This window comes from Monopterus albus, unplaced genomic scaffold, assembly GCF_001952655.1.
Source record: "Monopterus albus unplaced genomic scaffold, M_albus_1.0 scaffold290.1, whole genome shotgun sequence".
Taxonomy (NCBI): Eukaryota; Metazoa; Chordata; class Actinopteri; order Synbranchiformes; family Synbranchidae; genus Monopterus; species Monopterus albus.
The window spans coordinates 190,408-214,049 of record NW_018128170.1 but is presented as its reverse complement, the minus strand read 5'-3'; the positions used below and the strand labels follow the sequence as shown (position 1 = coordinate 214,049).

Sequence of the window (23,642 nt, the reverse complement as noted above, 5' to 3'; positions counted from 1 at the left end):
TGGCACTCAAGCAGAAGCAAATGGAGACAACAGCAGTACAGACTGAGGTAATTTTAATGGTGTAGCTATTGCATCTGTTTCTGCTCACCACTGGTTTGTTCTATGTGCAAGACAAATTCAAAGCCAAAAAAATAAAAACAAAGGTTTGACTAGAAGAATCTCAGTCAACATACAGGTTTTCTCCAGTGATGATTCGACAGTCGACTTTCAGGGGCCAGCCCTGTTAATTTCACCTTGTATACCCACAGGTAGTTCCTTTAAATAGAGAGTTATGACCCCTCAGCAAAACTTTAATACAGTACATGTAACAATGTGTCTGTTCACAGCTGCAGCATACGAGGGATAAAGAACAGCGCCTCAACTTGGAGCTGGAACGGTTGCGTAATCACCTCTTGGAGATTGAGGACTCGTACACGAGAGAAGCTCTCGCTGCAGAGGACAGGGAGACTGAACTTCGCAGGAGGGTGGCAATGCTGGAGGAGAAACTGGCAACATCATCAAGTGCTGTGGAGAGCGCCAGGTTAGCATGAACTACAACTGCAGTGACTGTGTAGTAAATATGATGTTGAAGTACAACAGTTTCACATTGTGTGATTTCGATAACATACGGTGTCTGACACATTAATTTTAGAACAATGACATTAAATAGTTAAATAGTCACTGCAGAGCAAAGAGAAGCAGACATACCTGTAAAATAACCTTAGAGTAGGCGCTGTCCTATGCTATGGTGTCATTACATGTTTGTAAAAGAACCCTAATTGTCGAAGAAGTTCCTGCACTTGAACAATGTAGTTATGAGATCCCTGTGTTCTACTGGCTGGTCGTTAATTTTAGAACTAATTTTAAAATTTTGCTGCTCTTCAGCAATTAAAATAGAAAATAAAGGACCGTTCCAGTCAGATTATCACCACTAATAAACCTGTTTTTTAAAATTATCTTTCTTTTTGTTCATGTTACAGTTTTAAACTAATTTAATTTTCTTTTAAATATCTTAGTTATTCTTGCTTTGTCTTCATACTGTATAATTGACTCTGACCTGCTGTGCTCTGAAGTTCCAACACCTTTCAAACATTTACCTCTCACTTCCAATTGAAGCCATGGAGAATTACAATAGTTAAGTTTGTTTTATTTTTTCTGCTTCCAGCCAGCAGGCCAGTATGCAGGTGGAGTCTCTGCAGGAGCAGTTAAGTGGAGTAGTGAAGCAGAGGGACGTTGCACTTGCCCAGCTCATAACGTCCCAGGAGCAGGTCAACCAATATGCAGTGTCGCTGTCCAACCTGCAGATGGTGCTAGAGCAGTTCCAGCAAGGCACGTTTGGTTGCTTCACCTTTATTACTCTTCAAAAGTTCACGTTAAACATATGGAGAACTTTGTGGTTGTCATAATACAGTTTGCGTGTGTGGTCTGATATTTCCTTTTAATAGCGATATTGATGATAATCATTTTGAGCTTTCCTTCCCCTTCAGAAGAGAAAGCCATGTACTCGGCAGAGCTGGAGAAGCACAAGAGGGAGAAGGAGGAGTGGAGAAGAAAAGCTGAGAAGCTGGAAGACCAAGCATCCTCCCTCCAGGTAAACTGCCAATCAGTAATCAATCAGCAAATCCATTCACTTTATACTGAAGACATCAAAACTTTGAAGGAACTTGTATAGAAATATGTAGTAAGCAAAAGATATTATTGATATCTTCGATTCCTCAAAGGAGAAACAGTTTGCCTTGATGACAGCTTTGCACACTATTGGTAATATCTTAACTGAATGTCTTGTTCTTTTAATGTGTTTGAGAATATCAGTTGTGTTGTGCAGAAGTAGTGTTGGTGTACAGCAAATAGCCCTGTTGCACTTCTGTAGTAATTTATATTATGGCAAGAACCACTCAATTAAGGAAAGAGGAAGAACAGTCTATTATAACTTTACGACATGAAGGTCAGTCAGACTGGAAAGTTTGAATAAAGCGTGGTCGCCACAAGGCTATTTGAACAGTAAGAGGAGTGATGAGTGCTGCATCACATGACCTGGGCTCCACAATCACCTGATCTAAACCCAGCAGAGATGGATTTGACAACACAGTGAAGGGAGACAAGCCAAAAAATGTCCAGCATATATGGGAACTCCTTCCAGACTGTTGGAAACCCATTCCATGTGACTGCCTCATGAAGCCTGTGGAGGGAATGCTACGTGTCCAGAGCAGTTAGCAAAGCAAAAGGTGGCGAATTTTGAGAATCTAAAACATGTTAGGGTTTTTTTTAAGAGCTTTGATGCTTTGGTATTAATCTACAATGTAGAAACGGAGAAAACAGTTAAAGGAGAAGCTGTGTCTAAAGCTTTGACTGATTTATCTGTTAACAGTGACACTTGATATGGCTGTTGAATGAAAACCATTATAACCAAATGATCCTTAATGGTTCTTTTCTCTCTGCCAGCTGAACCTCGACGAGGCCAACGCTGCTCTAGATTCAGCATCTCGCCTCACCGATCAACTCGATCTGAAGGAGGAACAAATTGAAGAGCTGAAAAAACAAGGTGAGGTGTAGCTGAGTGTTTTCACCCGCCAACTTCTTCACAGCTGGATTTTTTTTTCCCCCACTACAGATGTTGAATGAGCATGATTCAGTTATCAGAGAAAACTCCTCGTAAACTTCAACTTTCTAGTTTCATGACAAAATAAAGCTGTTAAATGTTTGATTTAAAGACCACAGCTCCACTCCACCTCATTATACTGAAACGTTATCGAAGGTATCTGCCATCCTTTGCTGGGTTTCTCCAGCTCAGCAGCTTTTCAGCATCGCCTTCTACTTTTTTTTTTCTTCATTCCAGACACATTCTTTAATTTTAGTGTCCTTATCACACCCTGAATAGCAAACAAAATAACTCTGATCCCTATGAAATTCACTGGCTACAGTCTCCTGTATTATTTATGTGTCCCACTCAGCAGATTTCACTCTTATCACGCTCTGATATGGGAGTTATGCCAGAGCTAATTCCCAGACTGTTTCTTTTTCTCATCACCCTCTGGCAGATTTTCACACACTGTAAGCTTGAAATGAGGCTATGCATTTGCTTCACAGTCACCAATACCTGGCAATCCTTGTAAACTCAGCTCTTTTAACAACATTTATCAGTGTTCTGAAGCTATTCCTCAATGCCTCATCTAGCCATCTGATGGGTAAGAACAAATGGTCAATTTCCTGCATAAAAAAAATATTTTCAGCCTATTCCTCAAGATAAGTTTGTTTTTCCTTCCCAGGCAGCTGGAAATGACATATTCCTTCTGTAATGCTAAATATTAACACATTATTTTGTGTGATATTTCTCAATTTGAGGTTCTTTTTCCTAATGGGAGGCAGAAATTGCATATCCTCCTTTTATTTGTTCATCAACCAAACTTTCAAATGTTATTATCAGTTATATTGCTATATACTAGTGATATGTTTTCAGTCAGATGTAAAAATATTTTGCTTGTTTGTTTTTCACAGAAGAAACTGGGATATTTCTGACTATGAGGCTAAAAAATATAGTTGTATCTTGAAGCAGTTTAAAGATCTGTATTGGCAGTAGACAGAGTATTTTTCATCCAGATGGTTAAGAGGCTTTGGGGATTTTGAAAATACCTTCAGAACAACAATAATCTTTTTTGAATGACTGGGGTTATTGAAGGAGATCTTCACTTGGAGCTCTGTGACATGAACTCACATTCTTGAATGTAATGTTAATTCCTGAGAGACACAAACTGGAGCTATGTGGAACTGGGAACATGAACTTTACTTCACAGGGATTAAAGAGCTCCTCACTGTGTGTGCACACCTGGTTTGCACTGTAGGCCCCAAACCTGTTTCCACACTCACATTTTGGGGACTTCCTCATGGCAACTAGATGCTGGTCCGCACCTTGTAAATCATTGAATTTATGGGTGAAGACTTGGTTTGAGGTTAGGTTTAGTCAAGTAGTGGTTATACCTAAGGCAGTAGGGTTTGTCTCCATCGAAAGTCCCCATGAGGAATAATAAAATGTGTGTGTTGCAGTCCATGTGAGACAGGAGATGTTGGAGGAGGCGCAGAAGAAACTGATGACCCTTCTGAACAGCACAGAGGGGAAGATAGACAAGTAAGTTCAGTCCAGTTTGGGTTAAATCACATTCAGCCAAATAAGTCTAGGAATAAATACTTCATATGGTTTTCATTGTACTGTCATAAGCATCTACAGTAAATCTCCCATAGTTTCAAGGGTTTGCAAAAAATTTACGCTGCAGTAGAGAAACGAGATCATTCATCTTTTAAAGCCTTGACACCTGTGACTTGACCGAATTTGTCAGTTTGTCTCTGTTCAGCGAAAACCATGTACAGTATCTCTTAATTGGATCATCTGAAAGATTATTGTTTCTTCATGGGTTGAGAAATAGTTCTCATAAAGCTGTTTTTCTTAGCTCATGACAGAAAGCTAACATTTTGGAGATGCATGTTTTCACAATAAAAGAGGTGAAGCTCACAGCTGTAAAATGCTAGAACTGCAAGAAATGAATCCAGTGTGCCTCATTTCCCCAGGAGAAACAAAGGTAAAATAACCACATTCTTTGTGAAGACACATCTGTGCTCCTTTCTGGTGCGTTCTTTATTGCAGTTGTATTTGCCTCTTTTCCAAGTGCTACATAATCCAAGAAAAAGGTGTTTTAAAAACATTTTGAGATTATTTATGAGTCATTCTGCTGAGTGAAAACTGGATTGGGGCCACATCCTCTAAACCTTAAAATACATCACTGGTTGTTTATGTTGCTCTGTTTCCAGAGTCCTGATGCGCAACTTGTACTTGGGATACTTCCACACACCGAAAACAAAGCGTGCCGATGTGCTAAGGCTCATGGGAAGTGTCTTGGGACTGACCCGAGATGATGTTGATAAGGTAAGACGTTTCTTAACTCGTATTCAAAGTCAGCATTCCTATGATTATACTGTATATTTAGGCAGAGACTGGTGTAAAGAATAAAATCTGTGATTGCAGTACGGGACTCAAACACTCAGTGAGAAATGTTTGTGGCACTGTGTGACATCATCAGACTAATAGATACAACAATGCGCCCTCTGTCCTGAATCAGCTATGCTGCCACACTCAAATACTCTTCCTGTGTTCTTGGAAAAAACAGATCTATTTAATTAAATGCAGTTTGTGCAGTTTTAACCTGTTTTGTATTTCTTATTTGATCCTCTAATTAGCAACTTAATTAGCCGTAGAGCACATACTGAAGGCTCCTTTAACCTATATGGAGCATTTTACAGATGAAAAACAAACTTGTCAGTTCTCTCTAGTGGACAGACTGTACAAGAGTGACAAATGCTTTAAATTAGCTCAAATACTGTACATCTTCTGTGTTTCTGTACTTCAGTTTCTTGACACTTATCGGCTGATGTAAATGCTAATACAAATGTATCTGTATAAAGCAAATGCCAGTCTGTGTATCTGTTTAGCTCGATGTAAAAGAGCAGCCTTAAAATCTTTACACCACTGACTAGATGAAGAGGAACACAAACGGCTGGATGAACCAATGTACTTAGACCAAAACTGGAGACTTGAATGGTTTGGCTCCAAATCTCTACTCAGATCAGCTTTTTAGTGAATCACATCTCATTTAAGTCAAGTGTTGGAGCACTTAATGGAACATTGTTTTTTAGGAAATATGGTTGTTGAGACTAAAATTAGGAGATATCACTCATGTTTGTCCGGTAAATAGGGTTCTTTAGCCAGGTGACTGTTAGCTTAGCTTAGCATAAAGACAGAGGGAAACATTTAGTGGTGTCTCAAAAGCTCACTAACACTTTATGTCTTGCTTGTTAAATCCTGAATAAACATGACAAGTTGGGTTTTTTATATGCTGGGGAAACGTCCTTTTTGTGGTGTGGCTTCAGTCCTAGTCTCAAGTTCACAGCTGCTAAAACATATAAGCTGATTTACAGAAATACCGTAGAGTTGAATAAATACTGATGCCATGGTCTTAACAAAAAGTGTGGCTTCACAAAGCTGCAATTCATGTCTGTGCCATTGGCAGTTTCTTGTGTCCAATAAAAGTACTTGCTGTAGAGTAAGGACCATTTCTGTTCAGTATATAAATTTGATTCTACCATTTACATTCCTTGACCATAAGACAATAGGCCTCTTTTCAGTTTTTGAAATGTTTAATTAGTTAAACATGTCCTCGAGAGTCAACTACAAAACCCACTGTCTCACAGTTACTTCAGCAGCCACTAAAAATCCTCAGAGCTCCAGCCCTGAAAACGAAAGCATTTCCTTATGCAGATCTTCTGCCAGGAGCCTTGTGGGACTCCGTCCAGCGATTCCAGAGCATTTACCCAGCCGTCTTAAAGGAAAACAGATATAGGACGAGGGGCAAATTCGATAACGGCTCATCAGAAAACCCATTTTTATTCTGTTGGTCATTACGCTTTGTTTTTTTTCATCAGCACCTCGTCTCTCCTGTTAATACTGCTTAAGTCTTCAACTCAACTTGTTTTTATAGCAGCCAAGTGTCCCATAAAACTCACCACATTTTCAGTATTGGCCTCAGTGAAGCAGCTAGTATTGCCCCTCTAGTGCTTGTTAGGTATTTTTAGTCGGATAGAAATTGGATAGGTACTTTATGTATTAGAAATGTTTAGTGGAGATAGGATGTCTAGTTAGACTGTTAAATGCTTAGTCATGCTTATGAGTTTCTACAGGGTACATCTGGTCAAGGATACTAGAGAGAAGAGTTGATGACTGTCAGCAGACAGGGTGTTTAATATTATTATTATGACATGTATAACTGTAGCCTTAGCCATAATATGTTCTTATGTTTAGCTCACGACATGTCACATGAGGTCGTGTGAGAATGTTTTTAGTTACACACCACTTAATCAACAGACACACACACATTGATTTGCTTCATGTTTTGACTACTGCTATGACCAGCTGCAAAGCTGGTAACAGAGACGTCTCGGTTGACGTTTCTGTGTAGTATGGGGCTAGGCCAACCGAGGGGATATAATGTATAGGCCTGGTGGGTTCAGGGTCTTTCATCTTACATCTGCCAGTTTGGAGGTGCAAGATACCCGAGCGTGTAATGTTAATTTTTACCTGTGTTCATGGAATAAATCAGCACTGTTTTGTAGTTACTTGGACTGCCTCGTCTCTCAGAGTCAGTATGGTAAAAAGTACCAGGTACAACATGCTTTTTAATCCCAAAGCTGTGATCCCTACACATATATACAGTATGGGATGCACCCAGCTGGATCCTGCCAGGCGAATAAGGCTGTAGAGTGTTTGAATGACAGCAAATGATAAAGCCACATGTTTCTTCTCTGAGTGTTGGCTGTCAGCAAAGAATCAGAGCGCCTGTACATGAGTGGTCCACAAAACAGGTTTCCAGAAAGAGGTGGCAACAAGAACAAATAAAACTGAAATAAAGTAAGCACTTGTGTGAAAGCAGAAGAAAATCCTCTCTTCAGAAAGAGCCTGAGCGAACAGTCTAGGACTGTGGTGATTTGGAGACTTCCTTCTTTCTCAAATCCCATAATATTTGTCTGTACTTCCTTCCCCCCTGTCTGCAGATGTTGGAAGAGGACGGACGGCACGGTGTTACAGGATGGGTGTCAAGCTGGCTGGGAGGCAGAGGAGCACAGAGTGTCCCAAACACTCCACAGAGCGGCTCAAGGCTCAACTCAGTAAGAAACAACACTTTAGGTTTACTTGCGACATTCTAAACTAGCAGCATGTCTCAAAACATGTTTTAACCTTTTGACTGTCTCTAATAAATATTGTCATTGTAATAAATTACGTACGTAGCTAGCTAGCTAAATTAGCTGAGCTATCTACAACAAAAGATCACAGAATTGGTTTACAAGGCTGTTAAAGTCATTAAAATCAGTAATTTGCTGATAAATCCTACAGTTGCCTACAGAAAACGGTTCATCTGGATCGACTGTTTGGAATTATTTGAAGCTACATGGGTCATGTGACCCATCAGTGTTGCAACTCTTCTGTATTAGCCGTCATTTGTTGCTGGCCACCTTCACTATCTCTTATAGCACTGTATTTGGTCTCCACCAGCTCCTGAGGGAAATATCTCTTGGGCTGCTAAATGTGGCTCTGTGCTCATCAGGTAGCCACTAACTGTGCCTGTCTGCTGTTTGGTGCTGAGCAGATAGTGTACAGTAGGCTTTTGGAGGCTTTCCTCTGAAATCAGGTTCATAGCATTGAAAACAATGCTTTGGAGGCTTTCCTCTGAAATCAGGTTCCTGCTGCAGCCAAAAACAATGCTATGTGAGTGATGAGAGTGCACCAAACAGTGCACAGATAAACAGTGAACTGAAACTCGCTATGGAGCTGCACATTCAGGTGATCATCATCATCTCTACATGCAGATCTTGGCTTTCTGTGGTACACTGTCACTGTAAAACATTGCTTTATGAAGCAAAAGAAGAATAGGAATATCACTATTTATTTGTACCCTTCAAAAAAACAAAAAACATCTGTACTACCACTGATGACAGGACACACATTTATGACAACAGAACACCTGGTTAGAGACTAACTCAACTGGATCACTTTGGTTCAACCGCTTGCTTTATCAACTGTTTGCTCTGCTGAAGTGTCCCAAGACATCAGTCCCTCACCGCCATGCTGAAGCTACCTCTTCACTCTGGAGTCCCAGTTTATGGCAGAAAGGACATTTACGCTGCTTTGGTCAGTAAAATATCTCACTCCCATGTTCTCTGTTTGTGCAGTCCTTCTCAGAGATGTTTGTAAAGTTTCTGGAGATGGAGTCGACCCCTTCACTCCCTGCACCAAAGCTTCCATTCCATGACATTAAGCCTCTGGGTGACCCGCCTCAGAGAAGAACCAGCAGTGCTGCTTCCAACACCCCCACAGGTAAACAACCCCTCTGGGGGGAAAAAATGCTGCTGCCAATACATTTTTTTCTCTTGTGTAGTTAATCAGTCATTTCAGACAGGAGGCATTGCTCGTTCTCTAACACCCCCGAACACATCAGACCTAATTTAAATGTAAGCCTTTCTCCTCACAGGAGCTTCAGCAGCCAGTAAACGAGTCAGCGAGGCCAGTTCTTTCCTGGCCCCCCGCTCTGCAGCAGTGCCACTGCTGGCTGGCCCCGGCTCTGGCAGCTCAGGAGGTCACCTGCTGATGAAGCCCATCTCTGACGCCCTGCCCACCTTCACACCTGTGCCGGTCTCAGCAGAGGCCAGCGCCGGAGCCGTGCTCAAAGGCTTGTTAAAGCAGTGATCAGTCAGATGCCCTAATTCATCCAACATGCGTTTTACACTACACAGACTGAGTTATTTGAGGAGGTCTTCTACTTATCACTGCTATTTTTTATTTCCTGCAAGAATAAATGATCCACTAATTCATAAATAGTTAATATTCAATTCTTTGACAGGGGTTTGAACCTGGGGTTTGCTTTTTGGAATTAGTTGTACTTGCAGTTACTGTTCTATGCAACAGAGCCTCCATTTGGAGACAATTAAAAGTGTTTCCTACTCTACATTATTGTTAGATGTTGAGCCACGAGTCGAAATGATCCATAAAATAAGACGTGTGTGTGAAAGGGACACATGATTCAATCCCTTTCAAGTTGTGGGTCATTAAGCGTGAGAGCAACACAGCACATTGTCCTTTTAGTTACTTCTTACATTTAGATTTTTATTCATTTCATCGGTTCTGGACACAAGTGTCCTTGTGAACTCGCTGTGTGCAGGACGATACATGTGGGTTGAGTCTAATCGTCACCTCTGTTTGCACGTGAAAACATCTCATATCCTCCAGTTTTAACTTGACATTGAACAACTTTAATTTTCTTCTCTTTGTAGCTTTGGAAAGCAGTGAACTGTTTGGGATCTAGGACTTGACTAGAAACTCTCCGGTAGCAGTAGGCTGCATCAAGATTTATGTGATCCAATACATCTGCTAAAACCATAGAGACATTTTTGCTAAATCTTGTTTTATTTTTCAGCCAGACTGTGATGTCCACAAGCGTTATAATGGCGGTAACTGCTGCCTGTGGTTGATCAGCGTTTGGAGACTGCTCTTATGTTGAAGTACAATACTATTATATAGTTATATATGTGTAAATGTGTGGGGATTTCCTATGTAAAGGCACTAAGGAAATTCCAGAAGTGCCTGACTTTTTGCTAATTAGATAGTTGTATAATCATGATTGTAAATGGTTAATATAAATATATAAATATATACAAAATGTAAAAACTGCACATTTAAAAGGTTTTCCCTGACCACACAAAAAAAAAATCACTGGATAAAATTTACCCAGTGTCCAGTCAGTATAGCACCAGCGCATTTTAAATTTACTCAGTGCACAAAAGTAGAAAATCACCCAGGATGGGTGGGGTCGCTTCGATCCGCTGACCCAGCAGTAATATGTAACACCAGCACTGGGTTACAAGAACTCAGTGGTACTGCATGGGATTACATCAGTGCTAATACTGACCCTGCACTGTGTAAATTCTTAACCTAGTGAACTTGTAGTGTTCAGAGCTGGTTTGCATTAACAGGAGCTGCTTTACATTTTTGTATAGCCATCAGTCAGCTGCTGCAGAAGGACTGTTACGGTGTTTCCCCAGGTGTATGGGTGAAATGTAGTGGAATTTATTTAGATATCAAGTCTGAAACTCAGAGGTGTCAAACGGGTGTTGGATTACCTTGAACCTGGATGATCTTCAGTCGAGGTTAGTAGCCCTGACCTAATTGGGATTTCATATCAAATAAAAGTACTGCTGATCCTTATTGTTGTTCATTGTCCTAGTTTTTCTCCAGCCCGCATTCGTGTGATCGCTTGCATAGCTTTTGTTTTCCCGCGCCAGATGTGCAGTGTCAATCAGCTGTGTGAGTTGGGGGGGGCTGTTCACAGCTAAGTAAATGAGACACTGACTGTGCTCTCTGTGCCCCCCAGAAGCCGCTGGTTGGAGCGAGCAGACGCTGTCTCTTTGCGCTCTGACGGAGGGGGCTGGCTTTCTCAGATTGAATCCAGCTGTGGTGAAAGACGGAAGACGTGAACGTGCCTTCCTAAATAATCTGTAGATCGGGCAGAAAAGGACGGAAGCAGAGTGGCCCTTCCTGCAACACTTGGTAAATGTACCGAAGCTTCAGTTCGAATAGACAGCGGTTAATGAAAACCTGGTGTCGGCTTTCGCGTAAAGGCGCATAGTCCGAGGGCGGTGAGAGCCCTGCTGGCTAGTGGCGAGGGGATCTGGGGAGAATTTACGGGCCTAAATCTCTCCTGTGAGAGAGCTCAATAGGAACCATAAACCATGCTTTTTGAAATGCGTGGCTGCAGGTTTTGCACATCTGCAAGGTCAGTAAACTTTTTTTTTCCAATCGTGGCTTTATCTTTGCATAGCGAACTGAAGCCTCAATTGTGTGTTTGAATGAAGAGGCTATGTAACGGGATGCTACGCTGTATCTGACAAGAGTTTGAAAACTTGAAATTCCCTCTTTGCAGGATGTTGGCAGCTCTGGTTTTTATTGTGCTTTGTGTCCAGTCGGGACACGGACAGGTAACACAACGCCTCCCTTCAATTAAGTCAGGTTAACTAGGGGGGTTTCATTCAGATCAAGGTCATGGCCGAGTTCTGAAAATGTGCCATTTGATTTTGATGTAGCTAATTAACAACACACACACACTGTGATTAAACAAAGTTGGTAGAATATAACTGATAAAACGTATTAAATGTAATCTTATTAATTGAATTGTTTAGTAGAAGTTTGTTAGAAATCTCAACTGGTCATCTCTCTACAGACCTGCACAGAGGGCTTTGCATATGACCGCAGGGCAAGGCAGTGCATAGGTAAGTGGTGTGACTTCTGTTACTGAAAAGTAGAGTTTTCCGTATGAACTGATCTTGTGAAGAGCTTGTTCCCAAACAAACACTGAGAAGTAAATGACTCACAAGCCCGTAGATGTTCTGCGTACAGGGGGTTCTGATTAGTGCGCCGCTGTGTTCCAGATGTGGATGAGTGCCGTGCCCTGCCAGGTGTTTGTCGAGGAGACATGCACTGTGTGAACCAGAACGGAGGCTACCTGTGCATGCCGAGGAGCATGTACGACCAGCAGTACAGACTGGAGACCCCGAGCCTGCCTGAGCCATTTTACCCGGAGTCACCGGGTGGATATTCAGACACTTTCCCCGCAGCTCCTCCCAGATCCGTAGAGCCCAGCTACCCGCGAGTTAGGGGCACTGCGCATTGCATCTTAGGCTACGCTCTTGCGGACGATGGCAGTTGTAATGGTGAGTCAGGGTCTGCATGATTTCAGTGACGAAGGACGAACCCAGATTCTTTAAGCATAACCCAGTCCTAAGTCAGTTTCATGTCCGAACAGTGGGAATGTGACCCCTGTCGTCTTACAGTCCTTTCTTCATAGGTGACGAAGGTTCATGTCACCAGTTGGTGACTAGTTTGAACAAAGAGTGATTTTCTTTCTCCTCAATTAGTTTTAATTTCTTAATAACCATAAGCCTTTATATTATCAATAAAATATTTTTTTCTGTGCAAAATTTACAGGAAAAAGGTTTTATGTAGCAGAAATATACATTCGGCTTTCCCAACGTGTTTATCATCATGTAACTCAACAGATTTATCTTTAGCAGTGAGCCACTTTAATCTGATGGTCATATTTACTCTTCTGGAACGACTTTCCCAACACTAGTTTCATGCCGTCTTCATGTTTAGTGGCTTGCTTGGCTGCAAAAAGAGTGTTGTCTTCTCATCTCCTAAGAACCTATTACTTACTAATAGCTTGTAACGGCGAGTTGTTTGTCTTCTGCTGCAGCTGTTTGAACTTTCTGGCTCCTTTGCTGAATCTTTTTAGTGATTCTAGTTGCAAGATGACAATGCTCTGAGGGGGGAAAACGTTGTGCGTGCCATCTACCACCTCCTGCTGTTTATCAGATGTGACTGTGAAACTAGATGGATGAGGTGACATGATGAGGCACAGGTGATAGAAACTCCAGAAACTCATTGGAACTCATCAAAGATTGTGGCTGAACTCCAGGAGAATGCATGAATCCATCAGATCACAGGGACAGATGTTTTCCATTGCCTGGTGAAAGCACTTTCAACAGTGAGGACATTTCTTCTTTGTGACTGATTCTGTTGAATTTCACAACAGCAAGAGATCCCAGCTGTCAGATAAACACTAAATATCTGATATCTGACCTCCCAGCTGTTTTAAATCCATCTGACCGTAATTAGCCAAGTGAGTCCGGCAGTGACAAACCAGCCTTGTTAAAGTCCATTTGTGGTGTTTTTCTGTCATTTTGGATAAATCAGCCGTGGCCTTGTAATGAATGGAAAATACAGACATGCTGTTCAGTTTTCGCCCTTCAAAAAGAGCTTTAGAGTTTAGCTCATGCACAAGTACGGACTCTTTTTACTATGTAGGGGAGAAGGCCTGTCAGGGAATCGGCTCACAAACTTTTACACTATCAGTGCCAAAGATGAAGTCATTCGCTGCCAAATCTGTACCCGCGTCTCGGCTGGGGAACAGGCATGCCTCTGTGGGAGTTAATCGTAACGACCCCCAAAGTCTGCTGTGTGTTCCAGTAGTGTGCACGTGGTGATGTAATGGGTTGTGGAGTGATGCTGCTATGGGCAGAAACAACACAGACTGTGACATCCTGTCTGAGCCTTAACAAACATGGCTTTGTCTTGGAGCTAAGTGCACTACACTCCATCAGTGCCACTAATGGCACCAGTCTGTGAGAACAATAGAAGAAATTAGCCCTTGGATATGACTTTTTTGCATATGTGGTGTGTGTGGGGGGTTTCTTGTTGTTTTTGTTTTTTACAGCTCAGACTGTACTACAGTGGCATAATCAGTTTTATGGCAGGCTGTAGTGTTTTCACTCTCAGCTGATTTCTGAAATCCAGCTTTGCAGCTCACTTCATTCATATTGTAAAGGGTTTTATTTTCCTTTAGTGGCTTCTAATCAGGGCATAGTTGCACAGTGATTAGCACTGTCACACCAAAGTAAGAATGTTCTGGGTTTGAACCTCACGGCCAACTGGGGCGCTTCTGTGTGGAGTTTGCAGGTTCACCTTGTACCTGCGTGGGTTTTCTCTCTGTATTCCATCTTCCAGGGACATGCAGGTTAGGCTAACTGGACTCTAAGCTGCCTGTAGGTGTGTCAGTCTTGTGACAGACTGGTGACCTTTGCAGGCTGTACCCAGCCTCTCGGCCAGTGTCAGCGGGGATCCCCCACCTCATGATCCTCGACAGGATAAGACATGTATATAATGCATGGATGGTTTCTAACCGCACAGAAACATGTTGTGGCCAAAAGTATGTAGACACCCATTTGATGCTTAATATCCCAATCCAAAATCATGACTTTTATTATATAAGGCTCCATTCTTCTGGTTCCTTCTGGCTGCCTTCAGCCGCAACAGTGTTAGAGAAGTTGGCCACAGATGCTGAGCAATTAAATGTTGGCTTGTGTTCAGCATTGGAGTTCATCCCTAAGGTGTAGGATAAGGACTGAAGCCAGGGCCCTGTGCAAGGCACCAACACGCTGGGAAGATAATTTCTTTATGTACCTGGGGCACTATCATGTTGATGTGGGAATGGGCCTTCCCCAAAATGCTGACTCAAAATTAGAAATCAGAGTGATAGTCTGCAGAGTCATTGTAGCACTGATATCTTAAAGGAATGATGATATTTTGGACAATGCACATACTTATTTTCTTGCTGGAAATAATTGAGAAGATCAATAAAACTGGCGCCACAAGACCATTAGTTTAGCTTAGCATAAAGACTAAGTTAGAGAAACAGTCTGGCTCAGTTTAAAGCGCATTATACCTCATTTTAACAATGAGACAAAATTAAAGTGTAGAAAGCCAGGAAATAGTGTGATAGTCCCTGTGCAACTGTTCACAATCAAGTCTCTATATTATTTAGAATAAAAATGAAATTGTTTCTGGAACAATATGTTGCTTTTTGAGTCTGTAGTGGCTGTGCACATGCACTGTGGCTCTGAGGCAATGTCTAATTATTTCACAAAATAAACCGATAGCACAAGGAGAGCCTCTTCCTGAAAACGAAGGGATAGTTTGTGAATGTGCACAACTCGTGTTGCCGGTCAGGAAGTGATAACAGCACAAAAACAAAAAAACTTTGACAAATGAGCTACATTTTTGACAATGACAATACCTTAAATCCTACCTGACATGTTCAAGCCAGAATATGAAAGTGGACAGCACGATGGTAGTGGAAGCATCGCTCCTTTTCAAGTAGCTTCAAGGTCGGTGAAACAACCGGTGGTCACTGCGTCTTCCCCTCACAAATCCCTCGCTTTACAAGCTAACAGGTGCCGTTGCACCAACACTAACGTCAGGGATCATTTGGATTTTCTCACCAACCCTCAACACATCACATGCAGCAGACACACTGGCCTCGAGCTGTCAAATCAAACGAGTACTGTGCTCTGGAGGAATCCAGCGTTGATGAGCTGATCATTTACTGCCCCAGAGTGCTTCACTGGTCGAGTGCTTGTAGGTTTCCGGCTGCTCCTTTCATGCCATGTTTGGCAAGCTCACATGAACGTGCACTGCCCGGAGTTTATGCCCATTCAAGGAAATCCATCAACTATTGCTTAAGACTTTGCATAGTTGGGGGGGAAAAAAGTGTTGCCAATGAGAGTTCGTGAGAACTTGTATAAACCAAGTTGCCTTTTAATAGAAGTAAATAGGTACACCTCATTTTCTGAGCTTTCACTCATGTTTAAGATGATAATTCATTGTTGTAGCATTGTCAATAAGTCAGAAAACACAGAAAAGCATGCCATGGGCTCTTTTAATATTTTTTTTGAAATGACCAATTCCCATCAGCCTCAGCTACAGTAGCATGTTAGCATGCTGATGTTAGCATTTAGTTCAAACCTTTGCTATGCCTAGGTACCGCCTGACCAAACCACCAGCACTAGCACGGTTGTGTTTGTTCAGATGTAATGTTTTTAATCATGTGTGGTGCATAAACAAAATTTCATTCCCCTCCATAACTGGGTTGAGACAGATATGTCAAAACTGAAACTGCCTGTATGACCAGACAGCAGTAGCAGCTGGTGAGAGTGTGTTAAACTGACCCCTGAATCAGGAGAGAGATTGCTCAACACGGTTTTACGGCAGCCCGGAGTCTCTTAAATCAGAGAAACAAAATGTTGCCTCTAGAGTTTAGATGCTGCCTCGTATTGTGCTTTTTCATTTTGCATGGGCGTGTAATGCTTATTTCCACCCATAACTGCAGTTTTGTGGATTTGTCATGTTTTTACTTGAAAACCATGCTCCTTTGTGACTTGAGAAAAATTTCCATCCTTGTGGGCTTAAGAAAACCCCTTCGATCAAAATGTACCTTCATTGAAAGGCTGTTTTTGACAAACTTTGCATTCTGCGGTTATAAGAAACTTATGATCTCATTTAATGTACCTCAGTTTAGTTTGAGAAATGAAGACAGGTGACATTAATCTAACCATGGGGAGCTGGCCTTGTCTGATTTAAAGCCACTGGAGAGTAGCTTGAAGCCTGTGTGCATGTTGATGTTAAAATGTTGCAACTGTTAAAGGTTTTTTCATTTTCGTACTTGGTGCCCGACATTCAGGCATTTCAAATAAATCCCATCTGTCGTGCCTGTGCTGAAGCTGATCTGTCAGCGGCAACCTAAAGCGTGTGGGCAGCTCTTGAAACAGTCTATATAAGGAGCTGAACTGAAACACTCCTGCAGCTCATGTGTACACATTGAAGATCTGCTGCAGGGCCAGCAGGGCTACACATGGGGTGCAGATGAGGGCCATTCAGAGAGGTTTTGACTTGTAACTGCAAGCAAGTGCCGGGGCCATGTAGCTGTTGGCCGGAGGCCCAGTGCTCAGCACGCCCCCCGTCCGCTCACCCTGCGAAGGACCAGCGGTTCAAGTTGGCACAGAGGGCAGCGGTCCCACCGACAGCCATTATCGCTTATCATAGCTGCCTGTCCAAACAAAAACCAGGCTCCCACCCACTTCCCCCACCAGTTTTCTAGAGATTTGTGACTTCATGGTCTGAGAACCATAAACAGAGGCTGGAATTTCTGATTTGTCATATCCTCATAAGGAAATGTGGCTATTATTATGTTGGCGTGAGCTGCTCCAGGGGCGTCAAAAGAATTTAGATTGTAATCTTAGAAACTGTTAATCTGGTGCAGAAACAATTGCAAGTCAATCATGTATCGAAATGGTAACTTGTACTAAGAGTTTTTCACACACAGAGCATTGAAAACCAGCGCGCCGGAAAAACATACTTTTGACTCGATGTTTGTCGGAGCAGCACCTCGCCTTCACAGAAGTAGACATGCACCTAACGCCCAACCGCTGGACCGAGGTTACCATCATCTGACTAGTAGTAGAAGGGTCAGCCAAAACACACAGTGGCTCATTTACAACAATGCAATCATCAGGAGGCACATCCTTGCATTTTTGCAGGTGCTGGGTGACAATAAGCTCCACAAAGAAAATAAAGATCGTCTTGAAAAAGACCATTTGTGGCCAACATGTTGTCATGTTTGTGCAGAATTACTGAACTAAGAACAAGATGGTGATGTGTAGATTCGTTTGCCTTTTTATTGGTTTAAAATGAAAGCAAAAAAAAAAAAAAAACAAACGCATCAATGTCATCCATGTGCTTCCACCTCATTCTTTGAGTCAGAGAAGAAATATACATGACCCACATGAGGAAATGTTTTGTTTGTCTTGTTCCTAACTGTCAGCCAGTCTTTTGAAGACATCTCTCCAGGTGTTGCTTTTAAGGACGAAGTGTAAAATTTAAACAGGAAACTGTATGTGCAGTCTGAAAGAAATCATTACCAGTAACATCTCCTCTTTGTTGCAGACATTGACGAATGTGAGACAAACTCTCATCACTGTAACCCCACCCAGGTCTGCATCAATACGTTAGGTGGCTACACCTGTTCCTGCACTGAGGGATACTGGCTCATTGGTGCACAGTGCCACGGTGAGTGAAATATTGCATTTTAAACATCAGCAAACCTTTGTTAAATTAACTGTGGAGGAGAGAGCAGTCCTTTTCCATAGCATGCCAGTCTGTTTATTGAAAGACTTAACCCTCTCTTGAGAACATTAATCCATCATGGTGAACATTGTTGTTGTGTACAAATGCAGTTATTACAGAAACTGTTAAAAAAAAAAAAAAAAAACTCTTAAATTGTGGTGCATTTAAGGAAGCTCTGCCATTTGTTGGAAGGCAAACAGTGATCAAACATTATGTGAAGTTTTCCTTAAAATCACCAAAAAGAAATCATACATTGAGATGGTTTATCTTTTTCTACCATGTTTCAAGTTTGAGTCGATTTTTTTTAGCTTGCCTCTTGAAGAACAGCGCCCTCTTCTGGTCCAACAGAGTAAAGCACCTGATCAGAGTTTTTGTCAAATCAAACCTATAAATTGTCAATATAGTGATGATGATGATGATGTTTAGTAAGCTTCACATCGCAGTCTGGGTTTTTATGTATTTTGCGTTTCACAGACTTGTAGTTTATATAAATTATGGTTTATAACAGTTTTGTCTTTTTTTCTTTTGACCAGACATTGATGAATGTCGCTATGGTTACTGCCAACAGCTGTGTGCCAACGTCCCCGGTTCTTACTCGTGTTCCTGTAGCCCCGGCTTCATCCTCAACCCTGACGCCAGGACCTGTCAAGGTACACACACACACACACACACACACACACTCACACTCACACACACAGGCTGTTCCAGTGGTGTTTAGCTACCTTCCACTACTTCTCCTCCAGATGTGAATGAGTGTGAAGAGGAACCATGCAGTCACCGGTGCTTCAACACTTATGGATCCTTCATGTGCAACTGCGACGAGGGGTTCGAGCTGGCGGCTGACGGTACCTCCTGCATTGGTGAGTGGCGCTAACTTTGTGGGGTTTTTGTGTTTTAGTGGGGTCTAAACAGTGATCTTAGCATTTACAAAAGGAGACGCCTCTCTACATTAAATGTGTCTGTGGCCTAATGGCTACATTTTACAGCATTTATAACTATTACTATTACCACTTAGACCTGTAGCAGCCGAGACTGTAATAACCTGTCAAAGTGTACAATAATGTACATTTGACACCTGCATACATTTTTAGATGTAGTTACCGTATATATAATTATTCTTTGATAATGTTATTGCATTAACACTGTCTGTTTATCCTGTGCAACATCACAAGGAGATGGAGTCAACCACCGTTTCAGACTGGGTCCACCAGTGACCACACAGAAAAACACACACATACCCACTGGGCCACCCTCACATTCTTTATATGATGAGTACTGATCCTGCTGTTTTTCCTCTGTAGACCTGGATGAGTGCAGCTTCTCAGATTTTCTGTGTCAGCACAGATGTGTGAATGCACCGGGCTCTTTCACCTGCATCTGTCCGCCTGGATATTATGTTTATGAGGACGGCAGGAGCTGTGAAGGTAAAGTTCAAGACGGAAGACACCATCACAGTCACTACTTTACAAGGGCTCGACTGAATAAATGTTCATTTCAGTGTCAGTTTGGCTGCAGTTTAGATGCATTATCACACCTGACAAGAATGTGAACGTACTCCTAAAGCTGCTATGAATTGCCTTGCTGCATATAGTAACCTTTCTTTTTTTTATCAGGAATGTTTTGAATACAATTTAATCCTGTTTTATTTCAAGTATTTTTCATCTGCCACCTAAAGTGTGTCTTATTTGAGGTTTTTATTTGGTAAAAAATGACACATCTGCACCTGCAGTGCAGAAAATGTTGATGATTGAGACTAGTTCCACTTATGTATTACATGTTTTTTTGTTTTTTACCACAAGTGTTGCCTCATTTAATGTTATCTGCTTTCTCTTTTTTTTTTGTACCTTTTCCTGACACAGTCATTCTCACTAACCATACTGTTTTCTAAATGTTGTTTTTCTGATGATGCTGATTTAACTGACTTTGATTATTGTGTGTTTGATTTTGAAGATATCAATGAATGTGACACTGGTAACAACACCTGTACAACAGCACAAGTGTGTTTCAATTTCCAGGGAGGCTATACATGCCTGAATCCTTTACAGTGTCACCCTCCTTACATTGAAGTCAGTGACAAGTGAGTTGTTCCATTTCAACGCCTGCTCTCCATCTCGTGAACGCGTCTTCCCTTACATTTATGTTCGCTATCACACTCCTGTACATAAAGCTGCATTTAATGTTAATCATTATCTGTTTTAGTTTCCAAAAACCTAAGCTACCACTGTGTCCTCCTCCGCAGTCAGTGTATGTGTTCAGCTGAGGTCCCTGCCTGTAGGGACAGGCCCTTCACCATTTTGTACCGACACATGGACTTGTCGTCGGGGCGCAGTGTGCCTGTAGACATCTTCCAGATGCAGGCCACCACACGCTACCCTGGCGCCTTTTACATCTTCCAGATAAAGTCGGGCAACGAAGGACGAGAGTTTTACATGAGGGTGAGTACTTCACCTGTAGACATGATTAGCAAAGGAGCATATATGCTGAAATGTCACACTGACACCTTAAAGGAATAAAATGAGATTTTAATTTTTTATTTTCAATTATGGAAAATATGTTCAATGGGTTTTATGTTTCCGACAGTAGTAAGCAGCTGCAGTTTATTTTTAAAAAGAGAGCAACAACTTTGCAGCAAGCATGAGCTACCATAGATTAACAAAACAGTGACACCTACAGAAAGTATCAGCTCAAAACACAATAAAACTGCAGATGTTGTATGAAGCAGTTACTGCAACAGAGGGCACAGTGCAGAAACGCCACAGCTGGTGAAGATGTTGTCAAAATCATTTTTAAAAAACTCTTGGATTGGATGTATATAATCCTGGTTCTTATTTTATTTTAACTTCATAGTGAGCAAGCAAGTTATACCACAACACAAATGTGACTGAACTGTATCAACGCAAGCTGTTCAGTGAGCACTGCATCCGGAGCATTTTGGAACCTGTTTACTATTAAATGCAACAAGAGTAGATTAGTTTTCTTTCAGCTCTTGGAGACATGTGATAAGGTGTCTGGCCAGTTACTCATACCGGAGGCCGGAGACATAGCTCTATATTTCATATACCAAGTGGAGGATGAATTTAAAGTCACATATTTGATCACCACAAAAGTTATGCTATCACAAAAAAGAACCAAGGTAAAGTTTTAAATAGCTTTTTGTTTTCAGTTTGTACAATAATGACCTCACTTAGTGATAAGTATAAATTTTTTGCTTTCACATCTTGATAAGTGCACGTATCTATCGGGTGTCCCAATTGAAAACATGCAACACCTGAGCTTTCAGTGCAGTGTGCAGCCACTAGATGGAGCAATACGTGTGTGTCATGTATGTGGGAGGTAGATTTTTGTGACTCAAGTTTGTTAAATACAGAGAAATGTCTGTTCTGTGGGAAGTATAAAGCATGAAGCGGTTTGTTGTGTGATCAAATGAAAACATGAGATTTTAGCAATTATTTATAGTTGCCCTTTACTATCCTTGTTCAAACATCCACAATGGAAAACTCATTAACTTTCCTTGACTTTGTGCTTGTGTTTACTAGTTGGGAAAGACAAGGCCCTGAGCCATGGCTTCATTTCATAGTGTGCAGCTGACAGATTTCACTATTTCCCGTTCTTCGTTCCTCACATCCCTCTTCTGCATCTATGTTCTGCATCCCACAGCAAACCAGTAACGTGAGCGCCACCCTCGTCTTGGCACGACCAATCAAGGGGCCAAGGGAGGTGGTGCTGGATTTGGAGATGGTCACAGTCAACCATGTCATCAACTTCAGAGGCAGCTCCATCATACGTCTGACGATATTCGTCTCAGAGCACCCGTTCTGAGTTTCCCAAATGAATTTAGTCCATCCTAGAAAATCTCGCTGCGCTTTTCCGCAGCTGATGTTTGTTTGAGACAATTCATCATATTAAAAAAAAAAAAAGATGTCATCCTCAATAAAGACATATCCAATAAAGACTCAGCCAAGATCAGCTGACGGGAAAAGATCCCCGTGCTCAAACCCCTCCCCTGTTTAATGGACGCTGGGCTTCTGTGGCTGTGATACAGACTTTGACACAGAGGGATGTTTATGGTGTACAATTTCTGACATTCGCTATTTAGACAATGACCAGAAAATTATTGATGTTACCCTCACTGAAACTCAGTGTATACACTGCTGAGTTTCCCCAGTTGCCAGTGAATCAGCATCCCTTTAGATAAGCTGTGAAAGTGACTTTCATGCTGCCGTTTCATCAGTAGTACCATTACTGCCATCTGAGCGTTGTATTGGATGAGGTGGGAGGAGAGATGGTTGTCTGAGCGGAAGTGTAATCGTGCATCTGGAGTAGCAATATTTGAAATGATGTAACACACAGTCATTAACTGAATTATTGATCACAGTTTGTTTTAGACCAATAAATGTTTTCACTACACGACTTCCTGGCACGAGCAGGCTCTTGGACTCCTGAAGTGACCAGAGTTTAATAATGATATTTTAGAGTGACTATATAAAGTTATGAGTTTATATCAAATAATGTTTGGGGGATACTAAACCACATTTTTTAGGATTGCAACATTTAACTTTTGAACACTAAATATGGGAGATTTGGAGACGCTAACAAGTTTTAGGATTATATCAGCACATTTTAGAACTTTGTCTTCACCTCATTTTGACATTATAATTTAATATTTTGGAGGAGTTGTAACAAATTGTAGTGACTCTATTACACCTGAGGTATTTTAAGGCACTGTAACAAATTTTGGGATTATACCGGCACGTTTTTGGAGTACTATTGGTTGGCAGCTGGGGAACACTGGAAAATCTGGGATTATAGCGATCAGTTGGATCAGTTGAGCCAAAAACCAAATTTGTAGAGGGTTTGGAAAGCTAAAAATATTTTTAGACTAAAAGTTTTGGGGCTAATATATTAAATTTGGATAATTTGTAAAAAACAAAACAAAAATGTTCAACATTATGACAAATTGAAGCCTGTATAAAATCTGAGACCCTGCACCAAACGTCAGGATCGTATAAGCCCATCTTCAGAGCACTTTGCCATCTCTTGGCCTGTGGGGAACACTATAAACAAAGTCTGGGATTATGTTACTATCATACAGTAATTTTTAATTCATCACACACTTTTGGAACAGCATAGAATATCTGAGCGACTTTTGTGCACAGTAACAATTTTATAAGGACACACTGTTGAACATTAAAAACTGGGGTATTTAGGGCACCAAAACAAATGTGTGGACTTTCCTCATTTATCTCAGTGAGAAACTGTAAGTGAGTCTGGTTAGTAAATAAGTACTGGACCTGTGTGATTGCCAGGTTTCTACCTGACGTAGACACTGTTGAAATATCGACTAAGGAGGAGCGTAATAAAATGACAGCGAGCACAGTGACGGTAAGTGGCGGGCGCAAACACAGTGCCAGTCCGGGAAACTAGGGAGTGAGGGAGAGAGAGAGAGAGAGAGAGAGATCAATGGCTGAGAGAGAGGGGGGGAGAGGAGAGAGAGAGACACACCAGTGGCGGAGGGAGAGAGGAGAGAGAGGGACCCGTGGCTGAGGGGGAGAGAGGG

General features: G+C 41.6%; 2 protein-coding genes across 3 annotated transcripts in view; both read left to right on the top strand.

Annotated features, from left to right (window-relative positions):
* trip11 (thyroid hormone receptor interactor 11) overlaps positions 1-10,683 on the top strand; it is a 22,168-nt gene extending 11,485 nt beyond the window's left edge. The window contains 10 exon segments of the mRNA XM_020622974.1: positions 1-47; positions 327-520; positions 1,145-1,308; positions 1,467-1,570; positions 2,422-2,521; positions 4,021-4,102; positions 4,780-4,894; positions 7,573-7,686; positions 8,749-8,893; positions 9,048-10,683. The exon segment at positions 1-47 is cut by the window's left edge and continues 61 nt beyond it. Of these exon segments, the coding sequence (XP_020478630.1) occupies positions 1-47; positions 327-520; positions 1,145-1,308; positions 1,467-1,570; positions 2,422-2,521; positions 4,021-4,102; positions 4,780-4,894; positions 7,573-7,686; positions 8,749-8,893; positions 9,048-9,262 (1,280 nt within the window). The 3' untranslated portion in view covers positions 9,263-10,683.
* Positions 10,643-22,002, top strand: fbln5 (fibulin 5). Of its 2 annotated transcripts, XM_020622942.1 has the most exons (12): positions 10,643-10,719; positions 10,944-11,345; positions 11,493-11,547; positions 11,790-11,838; positions 11,998-12,279; positions 17,906-18,028; positions 18,619-18,735; positions 18,829-18,945; positions 19,387-19,509; positions 20,036-20,162; positions 20,325-20,520; positions 21,743-22,002. In XM_020622942.1, exons 2-12 carry the CDS (start codon positions 11,302-11,304, stop codon positions 21,902-21,904), a joined length of 1,395 nt encoding a protein of 464 aa, XP_020478598.1. In that variant the 5' UTR covers positions 10,643-10,719; positions 10,944-11,301; the 3' UTR covers positions 21,905-22,002. The 2 variants fall into 2 exon arrangements, with proteins under 2 accessions (XP_020478598.1, XP_020478599.1); XM_020622943.1 differs by lacking the exon at positions 10,643-10,719 and having other exon boundaries at positions 10,818-11,119.
* Positions 22,003-23,642: the final 1,640 nt, after the last annotated feature.